Here is a 16,819-nt window from a genome sequence, read left to right as displayed (position 1 = left end):
TACTTTTACTTATGCATGCACATTTATAGTCCTATCGGGTATTAGTCATTCTCAAATGCAGTACAGTGGTTAGTACAGGTGGTGAACAACTTCTGAAATGGTAAAATAACACTTCCGACTTTGAATAGATACATATTTACTTAATGATCATTGAAAAACGATCAGCTAAGACAGTCTTTTCTGGATTTCTGACATGTTTGGGTCTATTTGACAACTGCATAGTATTCACCTCTTGTTTAGTGGCCATTGGTTTTATTTTTTAACCTGCTTCACCGGTAATGAGTTTGTATTGTCTCGGGTGCATTGTTATCATGGCACTTGAGTTGGTAAGTTCATATTTGCCAAGTTTGTTTAGCCCTGCATCTCTTTACAATAGCATCATTTGAGTTGTTCACCTACTTGCTACTCAGTGAAGGCTGAATAGCTTGTAGATGGATGTTTGACTTGTGTGTTCAAGAAATCAAATCATCGGCGATATGCATGGTTTTGTTCACGTCTGTCCTCAAAGACCATGGACCTGGTTACACATTGTGGTAGAGCTATTCCCTGTTGTGGACACTGTAATGTACACTGTCTCCCTGCATTGCACACAACTGGAAAGTCCTGCAATTTCTAGTCATGTAGCAAGAATAAAGCAACCGTTGAAGACATGTAACAAATAGTGCAAACTCGAGGACATTACATGATAGGCATAGTTTCATATTTTAATGGTACTTTTATTATGGCCTGGTTTTTTCGTTAAACAATATGATAGTACTGTGTTGTGTATACATTTAAGCCAACTGTCATCCACCGCTAGATGTCGCTGTACAGTAACGGAACTGCTGCCCAGCCGCCAGTAGTAGTGGCCTGTACTCAAACTCAAACTCGGCCCAGCCCCCCACAGGACAAACCGGCCTGCCTCAGCGCAACAAGGGGAGTGATGCGCGGCTGTTGCTGAAGCTCCTGGCTGTAACTACGTCGCATTAAAACAACACCAGGCAGTTTATTGTACGTCTACTGGCATGTTGCCACTTCACTCTTTGGCCGGTTAATAGGGTGTTTTCCGTAACGTTCGTTATACTTATATTAGTGAGCTATCGGCAGCTAGGCACAAAGGCGTTTAGAGAGCTACGAGCCGATGTTAGCTAACTGTAACTAGCATGCTAACAACACAGCCGCCGAGAAGGAGCACATCCTTGCGCAGCCACACTCGGGTTAATCTCTGTTGACTCGCTCCGTGGGTTATGTTAGCTGTTTCATGGTAGTCATTAATTTGTAACCTAAGTCAAGTGTTTTTTTTTTATCAGCTACCACTCATGACTAGGATACTTGAAGCAACACTTAAGTATAACTGGTTCGTTTGCTTGTTTTTCAGCTAGCCAAGGCACTGCTTTGGTCTCATTCAGCAAAACAAGCTAACGTTACTCCCCTCTGTGAAGAAGTGACTGCAAGAAGTGAGGAAAAACTGAAGGCAAGCGGGAGTTTGTATTTGTGTTTATCTTTCATTCCGGTGTGGATGACACGAGGACAAACACAGTTGAACTGAAACTGGGAATATCACTAACAGGTCGAAGGGATTATTTTGGTGTCTCTAAGTGGATTTCGGCCTCCTGTTGGGGATCGTCGTGGGAACACCGTGAGTGTTTTGACATTGAGTGAGTCTACACCCAAAACATATCCCGCCGACCTTCATCCTCCGATGCGGAGATTTCAGTAGCACCGGCAACCAAATCCCCCCCGGCGGCCGGACATGCTGAAGTGTATCCCCCTGTGGCGTTGCAACCGCCACGTCGAGTCGGTGGACAAGCGGCATTGCAACTTGCAGACAGTCCCCGATGAGGTATTCCGCTACAGTCGCAGCCTGGAGGAGCTTCTCCTCGATGCCAACCAACTCAAAGAGCTACCAAAGGTATGCATGGCTAACAGTCCAAAATGTACCCTCTGTGTCATTCAGCAATGTGCATCATTCCCCTGAGCCAAGCTGGCTATATAGTGTCTCCTTGTGCATGATATCCTGGTTCTGTCAAATTCACTCTGTGTTTAATCCAGATATTTAATTAGAAAAGTGTACCCAAGGTGAAATGGTTTGCATGATATAACCTGCTCAGGTAATTCCTTCTTTTCAAAGGTAGCATACTTCTTTCTTTGCCTCCTAAGAATATGTTTGGCCATTGTGCCCTGTAGTCTTGTGACATCAATGAATAATCAAGAGCCATACAGTATCCAACAGTTACAATATAAACTTGAATCTTGAATCATACAACTAGGTAATCCAGTTCATCTTTGCATGGGGGTGTTTTTCCCAATAATACTGAAGCCCTTAGTAAGTTGTGTAAAGATGAATGGACAAGGCACGATAGGATGTTTTAGTTAGTCGAAGAGAAGTGTTCTTGGGCTAAAGGTTGGGTATGCTGCATGTCCAGAGGGAGTGACCCTGGCCAAAACAGCTGGCCTGGCACACAACATGTTGCCTAGTAATGGCATCACTGGTGGCCAGTGGGTTGTATGCAGTGTGGGAAGGCATGCGTGGAATGAATTGGAACGGTTTCCCCACCCACACACCCACTGTTTGAAAAATGAGAACTGAAAAAGTTCTCTCTGCGCAGCCAGAGAGTTTATTTTTAGGGTAGCAGAATTGTTGTAGGTCTTTCTTTCCATAGCTCTCCAGAGATGGTGGACAAAGCACTTGCTCGGTCAACTTTCTCCCTGTTTTATTCAGTTCAGCAATTGTTCATTATTGAGACATGGCTGTGATTGTGATGGAGCTGGGAGTTTGAATGAATACACTGTTCAGTAGTAGACGTTGTCAGTCTCATGTTTCTTGGCTTTTGCTTAGGGGCGAAGGGGCAAATGGTTTGTTCACTAATGAAGAAGATGTTAACAAGTCAAGGTCAACAGAGGACGAAGTGTTGACAGGACCACCTGTTACTTTCTGGGAACAATAGAACTTATTTTTCTAGCATCCCCAGTCTTTAACGTAAGAATACTTGTTTTAGATCAGCTCTTACTGCTATTTGTTTTTATAAAATGTGTGTGTATAACTTCTCTTTGGACCCAAACTTGGCTCTTGCATGAACAATTTGTTCACAGATGCCAGGGAGCCACTCATGAAGACACACATACAGTAGCTGTAGGATATTTAAGTGTAGTTACTACACAAAAGCTTTGCCTGATGAGTCTTACCTGCGGACAGACAGTCTGTTTCCTCCACTTAGTTCAACCGTGTCAGATATTCACATTGTACCTGGAGCATGGCCCCTGAAATCCTGCTGAGTGACGGATACACCCAGATATTCTGGCGCAGACTGCTAAGCTAACCGACGCAGTCTCTGTGTGATGCTGGCTTCAACCAGGAGACATAAATGCGGGCTGACACAATGTCTCGTGTGGCTGCAGTGAATGCGTAGCGTGCAGACACAAAGCATACAGACTCTCTCGGGTCCTCAGAGTCAGTGGGGCTTCAGCGAAGGAGCCGTGTGAGAGGTCAGGCCCATACAGGGTTAGAAACAAGGGCACTGACTGTATGATACATTACATTCCATAATGAGCTCATAAGTGAGTATGGGTCTGAATGCCTTTATGCTTTTGTGTCCTTTCTTGTCACTGGGTATTCAGGTCAAAGATGAGTCTTTGTCAGTCTATTTCTCAATTTCAGTCTTAACATCTTGTGTTATACAGTTTTTTTGTATGTATTTGAATGAGCACAGTGTGGACGCATTGCGGCATGCAACCAGCATGTGCAACATATGCCATAGATAAAGAATAATCGGCTCCGAGGGGACACCTTTACAGACTCACTTATTTTATAGGGGGGCTACAAACTGCCCTGGTACACACAGTCTTGTGTCACAAGCTTACAGGGCTGTCAAGCAGGGGATGTTATGTATACAGTAACATTTTATACACAAGCAAAATCAATACAGCCATTAAGATGCTTTAAACACAGGGAACTGGTAATATGTTTTGTATTGATAAGACCATTAAAGCAATTGTGATTTGTATAGGTATTTTTTATGGTGCGGCTAGAGGTGGGATAGGTCTCGTATTGAGGGGGTTTAACGAAGTGAACAGATGGAGATTTAGACGCCCTGACAGTTTCTTAAGTTTGTTGTGACTCACCCCCACCAATCTTAGATAATGCTCTCTGCTGTAACGATGTCTCCATTTGCCACATGCTTTGTAAAAGACGAAATGAAAGAATGATGTGTGGGTCTGATTGATTTTCGGGCCAGAATCTATCCAAGCTGGAATTATACTACTTAAATAGTAGCATTTATTATGACCTTTCTGTATGAAATTAGTTTAGAAAAGCCTTTTTTAATTAGGCAGCTGGTCGGGAATTCCCCAAAGGCCTGTATATCCTTACCCCTTAATGCTGGTCACAGCTCTGTTTACTCATTGCAAAAATTCTCAGATAGCTGGTAACAGGTTTCAGTTTTGCTACTCGGACATTTACTTTAAAAGTTACACCTGAGTGAACATTGAGAAAAAATGAATGACTTTATAATTACATTTTTGTTATTTAACTTGGCACAAGTCATTGACACGGGTGAATCTCTTGGTTGCTCAACCTATTCTGTCAATTATTGACAAATTGCTTGTGATAGTCTGGTTAAAAGTACATGTCCCACAATTCACATGTTCCTATACGGTTCTGTGTGGCTCTTCAGCAGGGAAGTTTGCAATGAAGCCATCTAAATGTCTCTTCGCTGCTCTGACAAACTAGCTGTGCCTCAAAGATTATGTTGAGGAAGAGGGAATTCACTTTTTGGCCATTCTCAAGTCCCATGACAGGTTACAAAGAAGTCCATTCACAAGTCTGATTGACCCCCCTCCCTCATATCCGATGTCATGGCTCTTTGTGTTTCTTTTGTGCACTGCACTGCCCTTGACCAGGCGTACATTAAGTCTGCAAGCATATCGACTGAAATGTTCACTTTTAGGATTTGTTTTAGGTCAGTTGCACCTGCTCAAAAGCACAAGTAGGACCCTATTCAGAGGGGCCAGGTGTTCTGCAGGTGCAGTAGACAGCAGCCTAAAAAATGCCTCTACCAAATGTACATAACCTGAGTATATTTACATGTTCTTATTTTGGTTTTCCATTGTTGAAATAGGGAACATATCCCTGATGGGTGTGTCCCCATTAAATTTGCAAAACAGGTTCTATGCATGTTGCTCCCTGTATGATTGCCTAATAGGATCTTGCAGATACACTGATGATATGTTACAGTTCCTGGCTCAATATAAGAACTGTTGCAAATGGGCTATGAGAAAAATGTGTTGCCGCTATCGGCAACTAATGCCATAGTTACACAAGTAGTTGGAGAAAATACGATTTGTAGATATTTTGTTGTTATAAGGCTCTATATGACAATTAGTAAGGATGACTAGGCAATATTTGTAATCCTCGGCTGTCACCAGTACCCTCCCTCTGTGTGCTAATAGATCGGTGGCTAAGGGCAGATTAAGGCTTCACTCAGCCGTGAAAATGCCCCTCAGCACCTCAGTTGTGACCCCCCCCCCCTTCATACACGCCAGTGCGTCTCAGTGTATGCTTCCTCTGGGATCTGCTTATCTGCCATTTGGGCCTCTTTTCGTGCACAAAACTGCACAGATAAAAGTCTTGCTTTTCTCCCTGTTGTATGTTCAGCCCGCAGTCAAGATCAACTCAAATGATGCCCCTTCACTGAAAGTGAATCGGCCTACCATTGGTTTTTTTAAGCTTCAGTAGTCATCTTTTTTATTTGATGTGTCTTTGTTGTATACGTCTCTATTGTGATCTTAAGGATAATCCAAAATGGCTATGTGAGAATGAATGGTGCTCTGTCTATCTACTTTTCTATTCCTTTTGAATATGTTCGACGTCCAGCCTCACTGGGCTTTCAAGTTTGGTTCTCCGTGAGGGAAGTCTAGGACATTCACTTCACACTGCAGTCTTTACATTGTGCTAGTGAATTCTGCAGTCGGTGTCACTCCCCTTAGTTTCCAGTTGGATGTACAGACAGAGACCTGGTTTGTCTTTCCCCAACAACCTTGCTGAACTAGGCTAAGACCAAAGATCAATTACACCTGCCTAAAAACCACATCATTCCTGTAGCGCAGCTCTTTCTCACTCCTCTCTGCTCTCTTTCCTGCTCTGGTCAAGCCAGTCCTATTGTTTACACCTGAATGGTTCCACAGTTTGATTTGTTGTGTGAATCATTTGTTTTCATGTATCTAAGCCTATAGGATCTCTATTCTCTACAGTATTGGGTTGAACAGAAGTAGAATTTTTGTTATGACTTTTTTAATCAGACTTGAGGTTTTTCGTGTCACAGCACTTGAAAAGTTATACAGAGTTGGTGAGGCTATGTAAAAACAGCAATTTGAGAAATTCGAGTTTCTTTTTGATGCAAGAGCACATTCAGCAGGTTTCTTTGTCTGAGCTGATGACCAGCTGGTCTCACATCCTGCTGTCCCCCCTCCCCCAATCTAGTGGGACAGCGGGGTAATGGGAGGTGTGTGTGTGTGTGTGTGTGTGTGTGTGTGTGTGTGTGTGTGTGTGTGTGTGTGTGTGTGTGTGTGTGTGTGTGTGTGTGTGTGTGTGTGTGTGTGTGTGTGTGTGTGTGTGTGTGTGTGTGTGTGTGTGTGTGTGTGTGTGTGTGTGTGTGTGTGTGTGTGTGTGTGTGTGTGTGTGTGTGTGTGTGTGTGTGTGTGTGTGTGTGTGTGTGTGTGTGTGTGTGTGTGTGTGTGTGTGTGTGTGTGTGTGTGTGTTTAGTTGTGGTAGGTTGGGTGTATTTCATTCCCGGGATGGATTAACATGAGCAGGTGGAGCTCTGGCACCTCCACTGGAGGAAGTGAGCTGAGCTGTGCTTCACTGACACAGGGACCTCTGGGGAGTGCAGGAGCCATCCATCCATCCACCCACCCATGAACACCAGAGTCAGGGTTGACATGCGGTGTCAGGTGGGGAAGAAGTAGCCAGAGTCCCAGGGAAAACAGCCGGTCCCCCTGGAGACCCCTGCGCGGTGTAGATGGATCTTCTACTTTGTTCTATCTGACAAGCAAACACACTATCCTCCGCATTCCGTCCCGTTCACTTTGAGAAATAATGCATTCCTTCCTGAGAAATTGTTGCGGTGTGTTTTGTCAAGCACCAGTCATTGTCCCTTAGAATTCAACCCCTGCTTTATGTATCCCATCATCTACAGTAAATCAACATCATTTTGGTCATTTGTTCATTGTTTTTTCGGCCTTGATGTAACAATATTCATAATTAAGTAAATGTAACACCCTTTTCACCCCGGTTACACGTTTCATTTGCCCTGTACGATGGGCGGTGTAAGTGATGAAAATGGGGGATGTTGGCTTATCTGGCACCCGCAGCTCACAGCCAAAATGCGAGGGAGAGAGAGAGAGAGAAGGGCGCACCAGTACCGGCGCTGTTGTTATTATAATCTGGTGCTATATAAGAAGAAGATGTTTCTACAATAATGTGGAGGGAGAGTCCTCTCTAGTCAGACTGAGAGGCTGACAACTACAGCTCAGTGAGGTAAAGGACTCTTGAGTGTTTAGTAGGGGTGTAACGGTACACGTACCCGTACCGAAATTATTCGGTACGGGCCCTTCGGTTCGGTATACGTGTGTACCGAAGTGTACCGAACGCATATAACTTTAAACGTAAAAAATTGAGAACGTGAACAACTTTTTGGAAGTAATCTCAGGTGCTGCGTCGCAGCATTCAGAGTAATTTGCACCCATTGTGATCAACGCGTCATAGAGCGAGCAAGTCATTTCATTGGACGAGCTGGTCAGAGGGATGCGTTCAAATGTAATCAGTAATTTGAGGAACTGTCGAAATGGCGAACGCAGATAAAGTTGAGCTCGAAAATCCTCCAGCATCATTGAAGTCTCCGGTTTGGGAACATTTTGGTTTCGCAGTTACGTACAAGGATGACGAACAAAGACAGGTGGACCGAACCAAAGCTGTTTGTCGGCATTGTTCAACTAACATTGGTTACGCGGCTGGCAATACATCAAACTTGCACACTCATTTGAAAAGGCATCACCCGAACGTGAATATCACCGGTACCAAAAGACTGAAGTGCAAACCCAACTCCCACTAGCATTTAAGCCTCCACCACTCGCAAAAACTTCAGACCGAGCCAAAGCTATTACAAACGGCAAATATCCGTATGTTGCCATGTTAGCAAAGCGCTACCTGGCTGTATCTGCTACCTCTGTCCCTAGCGAGATGGTGTTCTCCACGGCAGGAGACATTGCTAGTGTCAGCAGATCTGCCCTTTCAGCAAGCAATGTGGACAAGTTCATTTTTCTTTAAAAAAACATGAAAATACAATGACCAGCAAGTCATAATGTCAAACTGGCTGCTTAGGTACTAGTACAGTACAGTTCAAATACAGATAATTTCAGTTCATCGAAAAGCTGCACCTTAATGTTCATTTGATTATATTTTATATTTATTTGAGTGAATATTCATAGTTTAATAATAATTAAAAACCCTAAACTAATAGTTTGTTTTGTGAGTACTAGTACAGTAAAGTTCAAATACAGATTATTTCAGTTTATCGAAATGCTGCACCTTAATGTTTATTTTATTATATTTTGTATTTATTTGAGTGAATACATTATTCACAGTTTAATAATAATTAAAAAAAAAATATGTTATGTTTTGTGATAATTTCTTCTGCTGTACCGAAAACGTACCGAACTGAACCGTGACCTAAAAACCGAGGTACGTACCGAACCGAAATGTTTGTGAACCGTTACACCCCTAGTGTTTAGATAGTTCACTTTAGTCTAAGTTCAAACAGTTTGGTCACAATTTATGTAAACACATATTTCCAAGGCACTCCTTTATAGTTATTGGGATAAACAGGTTTGAAATCATTCCAATGCATACTATAGGACAGTAACCAAAAATATCCTTTAAAACTGGAGAGATAAAAAAAAATGCATAAATAAATGTTAAGGTAAAATAACATATGAATGAACAACACAAATAAAATAAGTTTCATTTGTTATTGGCTATGGTAGATTATTGGTTATGTTCACATACTTATTTGATTACATCCACTTGTCTAAGATGACGGAGACTTTCGACCCAAAACCAGCTGTTGACTTGTGGATGCAAGCATCTAATCGCAGACTCAACCAGAGAGAAAGAAGTAGGCCTACATCATCAGCTACCATGTCTGACAGAGAGGAAGACAGTGAGGAGAACAGTCAGGAGGGAAGTGATGACAGCTTGTAGGATTACTGGTCGTGTTAATGTTGTCTTCACCTCTGCATGTGTGTTCAGTGCCGTGTGGCTGGCAAATAAAGTCAAGGATGAGCACCAAGCAACATCTCAAGGTGCTCCTTTGAGAACCAGGGCAAAAAAGTGATGTGCACCCCTGTCTATATGAATGGCTTGAGCCGTTTTTGTTTTTCCCTTGTTCAACAATACATTATCAAATAAAGTTTAACAGATTAGTAAACAATGGAATGAGATATTTATCAAAGGTTGAACACCTACTTGAGACAGTGCTGTCCAGCTCATAGTCCCATTATTATAATGTCGTTGATTCAACTCTGTTTGACTTTCAGCACAGTAGCATTTCCTGTTCATGTGACACGACATGAATCTAATGATTCTGTGCTTTCCTTTAAGCAGTGTGATGGACTTAACACAGGTCTGTCCTCATGCTGCTGTTGCTCACAGGTCTCCCATGCTCTCTGGTCTTGGTTGCCAGCCTCTAAGGTAAACAAGGAGGCAAAGCCCCTGTGAATAATTGATGGCTTTGGTGGTTGTGGCAGCTGTTTGCGATAGGGGAGAGTCTGTGGCTGCCCTGCTGCAGCACAGTGATAGGACAGGTGTTCTGTTGGCAACAGTCATTAAGTACACACAGACAAGATGTACAAGGTAACGCCATATTCTCTTTGTCCCACTGTATTTCTGTGTCTACAGCAGCCACTGTTAGAAACCTCAGAAGCGTGCTGCTTGTGTCCAAGAGCAGGGAGTGGCACACTTTTCACATTAGCTCATTTCTCCAATGGTTATCGATCAGTTTTGCTTCTTGTATGATGTAGACGGATTGTCTGACTTTCGGAGCAATTGTTGAATTAATTAGGTTCAAACATGAATATTTTTTTAAATGAAAACCACATTACAAAAGTCCTACCCTTCTTTGTACCGCAAAGTACTGCACAGGTTCTGTCCTGAGAAGAAGAAGCTTAACAGTACTGATTTTCTACTTGTTGATAATGCTTGGTAAACGCAGACAATGTTGTAATTGCTTAGTACGAGGTTGCTTATTTTCCATCCTGTTAGCGGTACAGCTTGAGGTCATCTTGTGCCAGATGTTTATGCAGTTTGAGTAAACTGTTGGTTGCTTTTGCATATTTTGAACAGGTTATATCTAGGCCAGAGACTCAAAGAGAGGTTGTCGATGACCATGTGAAGTTTGGAGCGGTTACATTTGGCAGTGACATTTCTTTGAGATGGGATGCTGTATCTGAACCTTTTGATCCTACAGGAGCTACACTCTCATCCATACAAATGGTCCTTTTGAGGCTAATCTGTGTGGGTGCTGATGTCCCAACCGCGTTGGCATAAAAACCAACCACAAACAAATGCTGCCCTTTATCTGCAGGCCACACGCAGTCATTGAAGGTCTCTATCTATCACTTGTCACCCGATAGCTTTTACAGCCTCTGTGTACTTCCGGAACCTGTGGCTTTAGATAGGCCGCCCTCCCTCGCCTTCAGCTGTCTTATCTCCATCCAGAATACATTTATAGGAAGAAGCTGTTTTTACCACTTCACAAACATTCTTTTAGAATATCCAGCAGTATGAACAATACGTCCTCTAAACAACAGCTACCACAACAGAGCAGCTCTGTCTTACATGTGTTTTGAAACAGGTGGCTGCTTGAGCTAGCACATAAAGCCCTTTTATATATGTTTTTTCTTGAGGGCAACTCGGCACTCGCGCGGCATCTAGGTTTTGGGGTTGTTGACGCCTGTGTTTCTCGTTGATTCCTTTTTGTTGGGAGCGTTTCTGCGAGCAGGAAGCGCGAATAATCAAGTGAGCCAACCATGGAATGCCCTATTTTTGAAAGATCATCTCCTCTAGTCATTGTTTTGTAGAAAGAAACTTGAATTCAGGCATTAAAACAGGAGGTCTGAGAAAAACCACCTTATTGTTGTTTACTCAGATCTCCCCCTACCAGTACAGCAGTGTTTCTTCTTTGTATCCTCCTCTTATGTCTCCCTCTCAAACACTCTCGGAAGCTGTCTCTGACTGATAGAGTTTATGATAAGTAATGTAAAGTACTTTGTTTCTCTGTAATCTTTCAAGAAATGGCACCAACCCGTGAAGGAATGTTAAGCCCAGCAGCACAGTAGTACACAGGGCTCGACATTAACGACTGCCGATGGCCCGGGCCATCTAGTATTTAGCTCGGGCAATGAAGCCTCACCTGCTGGTTGCCCGATCGGGCAATCTATTATGCCAGTATCATGCAGCTCGCGGATCCAGTAATGAGTGCCCCGACAGTAAAACTAAACATATCTATAACTAGTTTAGGTAGTTTGAGAGGCAATTAAAATTAGGGATGCTCCGATCGCCAATTTCGGGGCCGATCGCCGGAATCAGTATCGGCCGATACCGATTGCCGATCCGATCGAGTGGGCGGAGCCTAAATGGAAGATTTAAACATCACTTTAAATCTTCCATTTAAAGTGATGTTTAAAACTCAGTTAATGGGGCTCATTCACTGGAGCTTCCACAAACAACAATCAACTTAATTATTACATTCAAATGATGTACATTATTGAAGTTTACATTCACTTTGGATAATAACACGGGAGAAATGAGCGGAAGCGCTCTCTTTTCCTCTCTCCGTCTCTCTCTCCCCCTCTCTCCCTTTCCTGACAGCCTGTCAGTATCTCATGCAGCTCACTGATCCAGTAATGAGTGACCCGACAGTGAAGAATACATATATTTATAATGACTAGTTTAGCTTGTTCCAGAGGTAGATCAAATAGCTAAGTGTGTTAGGTCTAACTCTTGTGTGTTTCGCTCCGCTTACCGGTCCGGCGGGCGGAGCTGCAGGATTTCTGCTTCACACACGTTGCATACCGCTATTTTACTGTCTTTTTCGGACACCTTAAAATAATGCCAGACCGGTGAAGCCATTTTGGCGAGCTTGTTTTGCCGTGCACAGAGAAAAGTGTCATGTATTTTACGTCATGCGATCGGCTCTCGCGATCGGCATGTTTAGAGAGCACCGATCGATCGGTAGAGAGTGAGTATCGGCTGATCTCGATCGGTGACCGATCGATCGGAGCATCCCTAATTAAAATAGCTACGTGTGATATTCTAACCTGAAGTGTGTTTTGTCCGCTCACCGCTGCAGGTGATCATGCAGAGCTGCGTGTCGACTCGTCAGCAGCAGCTGATCTCTCTCTCCCGTCAGATTAGACCTCACTCGCGTTTATGTCCATATCGATCAGATCCAGCTAGTTCTAGCTACTGATATGACTACCTGCTTATGAAAAGACACCTAAACAATAAGCGTCGCGATGCAATCAGGTGAGGCCACAAAGTATAGCGCAGCATTATGCATTTGTTTACATGCCCACCGGAACCCGAGGCATTACCAACAGATCAACGCACAATCAACCCATCCAGGACATCTCTTTCTCCACATTAAGTGTTAGACATTAGAGTTGACTATTCTTGTCTGTCACATACTCTTCTTGTCTGTCACATAAGTGGCGCAACTGAAGCGGTATTGCGCTAAAGGGAAATTATTTTGACCGGACATTTTGACCGAAGAGATTTAGATTTGCTGGCTAACGGGAACGCTGACGTCGCCATTTTGTGTGCTTCGCGGATGCGATCGGCTCCTCTCGACTGCTGCTCGGTCAGCTTCTGGGTGAGGAGGCATTCGTTCGACCAACTTACAGTAGATAACATTACAAACATTTTTAACAGGGGCCATAATAGTGTAAATAATGTTTGTTTTGGCAGTTATAACTGAATGTAATGTTTTCTACTTTTTTACATCTGGGAAGGCATTTGCCTTCATCAGATGGAAAGTGTCTTGACTCTTGACCAACAACTTAAGTATTTCTTATAGCTATGCAGGGCATGCAAGCGAGCAAACACAAACAAGAACAAACAAACAAGTGAAATGAAGAATAAAATTGAAATTGTACAATATAATATTGTGGTGGTTCATCTTATAATTCAGTCTAGAGAATGCACCAGACAGCATCTAAGACCTGCAAAAATCAAAATTTTCTAGGGGGAGGCCCCCCAAACCCTTTGTGCGTCATTTTGTCCGCGCGCATTTTTCAGGGCAATCTCTATTGGGCTCAGGGCCATCTGTAAATTAGCTTAGATGGCCCACAGGGCACTGGTACACTTGTGGCAGCTATGTTTACTACTACGATGGCCGTCTTTGCACCGCTTCTCCTTACTTTGCTCACTATCTGTCATCTACAGGGCTTCAGAGTGCGAACATTTGGTGTCAATTGGGCAATATCTTTTCTCAGATTTTCTCCACTTTTCTGAATAGCAGTAATATATTTGACTATGCTGTATTGCTTTTAATTTAATAATTTATATTAGAAATGCTGCATATGCAAAATAATACAACTGAGACAACTACACTACAGTGTCTGCTTTTAAAAACACTACACATGCTAACTGAACAAATATACACATGTGAACCAGTCAATAACATAGCACTATTGCAGAGCATAGTGATTTAAAGTTTCCTCAACACAACGCCATAGCTAACATTGACTGAATAATCTTTAACAATTTATCTTAATCACTGTGTTGTCTGCTTCTCTTCCTTATTGATCCCACTATTGATTTTGCCTGGTCAGAAGAATCCCTAAAAAGAACCATTCATTGTCTTACGCCCGGAAACTGCCATGTTGGATTTGAGCATGATTTGTCTTTTTGCTAAATATGCTGGATTCTAATTGAAGGTGTGTCTTCATCTGTAAGGCTCAATGATGAGTGTGATCTACAGTGTGCTATCTAACAGTCCACAGATAAATCCACCGGTACTCTTTTTAGTTACAAGGTTTTTTTATTCATAATATTACATTTTATTTATTTTCACCCTCTTCCACGTAGAAAGTACTAAGATACCTTAAGTTATTAATGATGTAAGTATGACGTCTGTTAAATATTGTTATAGTGCTTTCTTTGAATACAAACATCATATTTACAGATTCGAAAAACCTTTATTTGTCCCAAAATATTACGCTGTCATGGCTGGTTAATTGTTTATTGAGCAAACACAATACAACACAGGTTGAATGTGTGTGTTGTGCCAGTTGTAGTCTTCTAACGGTACGTCCACACAGCAGCGTTAAAAAAATCTTGGAGGTGGGCGTATCTGAAGCTTGGGGATTTTTTGCGAGCAACGCGTCCAACAACCGATCACATGAATCTCCCGCCCCCCTGCTTGCTAGCAATGTTAAAACGAAGTAAACTGGATATAAAATCCCCAAACAGGCGAAAACCTACCAGTTTCACCCACTGTCTCTGCCACCTCCCTCCATGCCTGGTTCAATCAATCAATCAATCAATCAATGTTTATTTATATAGCCCAATATCACAAATGTTACATTTGTCTCAGTGGTCTTCACAGTGTGTACAGAATATCAGTATGACAATACGACACCCTCTGTCCTTAGACCCTCACATCGTACAAGGAAAAACTTCCAAAGAAAACCTAGTTTAAAGGGAAAAATGGGAGAAACCTCAGGGAGAGCAACAGAGGAGGGATCCCTCTCCCAGGACGGACAGACGTGCAATAGATGCCGTGTGTAAATTGAAAAGATAATACATTTGCAACATAGGTAGTCCAAATGTTTGGAAATGCATGTGTGTATATTAGGAAGATGAATCCACGAGGATATCCATCCAGGACCGATGATCCAGGACCACAGCCACGACTCAAGATCCAGCGCTCGCGATCCAGGACCGCAGGATCATCCATGACTCCGGATCCCAGCGTATATAGACACCAAAAAGAAAGACATTTGGGGAAGCTGGGTTAATCGGAACATGAGTGTACACGGGTATAGACAGAGAGAAGGAAGAAGTAAATTGTCCCCCGACAAACTAAGCCTATATCAGCAAAACTAGGGGCTGAATCTAATCAGCCCTAACTATAAGCTTTATCAAAAAGGAAGGTCTTAAGCGCACTCTTAAAAACGGATAGGGTGTCTGCCGCCCGAACACAAACTGGAAGCTGATTCCACAAATGTGGAGCTTGATAAGAAAAGGCTCTGGCTCCCATTGTACTTTTAAAGATTCTAGGAACAACCAACAACCCTGCATTCTTGGAACGCAATGCCCTAGTAGGACAGTAGGGTATAATGAGTTCTTTAAGGTAAGATGGCGCCTGCCCATTAAGGGCTTTGTAGGCGAGAAGAAGAATTTTAAATTCTATCCTGTGTTCTATAGGGAGCCAGTGTAAGGCAGCCAGAACAGGAGTAATGTGGTCCCTTTTCCTAACTCTGGTTAGTACACGAGCCGCAGCATTTTGAATCAGCTGAAGCGACTTGATTGACTTCTTGGTACTCCCTGATAATAAAGAGTTACAATAATCCAGCCTAGAAGTAACAAATGCATGGACTAGTTTCTCTGCATCGTTTTGAGGCAAGATATGCCTGATTTTTGCAATGTTACGTAGATGGAAGTAGGCGGTCCTTGAAATTGATTTTATGTGGGCGTTAAAGGATAAATCCTGATCAAATATAACACCAAGATTCCTTACAGTCTCACTGGAGGCCAAATTAATGCCATCCATAGTTAGTATGTCTTTAGATAATTTGTTTCGTAGATTCTTCGGGCCAAGTACAATAACTTCAGTTTTGGTCGTGTTTAACATCAAAAAGTTTAAGGTCATCCACGTTTTTAAGTCCTTAAGGCAGTCTTGAATTTTATTTAGATGATTAATTTCATCAGGCTTGATTGATAAATATAGTTGAGTATCATCCGCATAACAATGAAAGTTTACAGAATGATTCCTTATAATATTGCCTAACGGAAGCATATATAATGTGAACAAAATAGGTCCGAGCACTGAGCCCTGTGGCACTCCATGGCTAACTTTGGTTTGCGTGGAAGATTCATCGTTAACACGTACAAACTGAGAGCGTTCAGATAGATAGGACCTAAACCAGCCTAAAGCAGTTCCCTGTATGCCAACTAAGTGCTCTAGTCTTTGCAATAGGATATCATGGTCGATAGTATCAAATGCAGCACTAAGATCGAGCAAAACAAGAATAGAGACAAGTCCCTTGTCTGAGGCTATTAGAATATCATTTGTGACTTTAACCAGAGCTGTCTCTGTGCTATGATGTGTTCTAAAGCCAGACTGAAAATCTTCAAATAAATCATTGTTTTTTAAGTAATCACACAACTGTTTTGCGACCGCTTTCTCAAGAATGTTTGAGAGGAACGGAAGATTAGAAATAGGTCTATAGTTGGCTAAAACCTCTGGATCGAGGTTGTGCTTTTTAAGAAGCGGTTTTATCACTGCTACTTTGAATGATTGTGGAACATAGCCTGATAATAAAGACATATTCATAATATTTAATAAAGAAGTGCTAATTAATGGAAAAACTTCCTTCAACAGCTTAGTTGGAATTGGGTCTAACATGCACGTTGATGGTTTAGAAGAGAGAATCATTGAATGTAATTGTTCAAGGTTAATGGCTGAAAAGCATTCTAGTTTACTATCTAGTGTAATATTAGAACTTACGATTCCGGGAGCTGTTGATAACACTATACTGGTCGAAGGCAAGAGGTCATTAA

General features: G+C 42.4%; 1 protein-coding gene across 6 annotated transcripts in view; it reads left to right on the top strand.

The window, feature by feature from the left end:
- Window positions 1–872: 872 nt before the first annotated feature.
- scrib (scribble planar cell polarity protein) overlaps window positions 873–16,819 on the top strand; it is an 80,336-nt gene continuing 64,389 nt past the window's right edge. For 4 of the 6 annotated variants that reach the window (XM_034108692.2, XM_034108691.2, XM_034108690.1 and 1 more), the window contains exon 1: window positions 874–1,891. In XM_034108692.2, coding sequence (XP_033964583.1) covers window positions 1,733–1,891 — 159 coding nt within the window. In that variant the 5' untranslated portion in view covers window positions 874–1,732. Of the gene's footprint in view, window positions 1,892–16,819 lie in introns of all 6 variants that reach the window. The other 2 variants (XM_034108686.2, XM_034108687.2) reach the window with 2 other exon arrangements.

The sequence above is a fragment of the Pseudochaenichthys georgianus genome, chromosome 20, assembly GCF_902827115.2.
Source record: "Pseudochaenichthys georgianus chromosome 20, fPseGeo1.2, whole genome shotgun sequence".
Lineage (NCBI taxonomy): Eukaryota > Metazoa > Chordata > Actinopteri > Perciformes > Channichthyidae > Pseudochaenichthys > Pseudochaenichthys georgianus.
The sequence above is the reverse complement of the archived record's forward strand: the minus strand, read 5'-3'. Positions and strand labels throughout refer to the sequence as shown.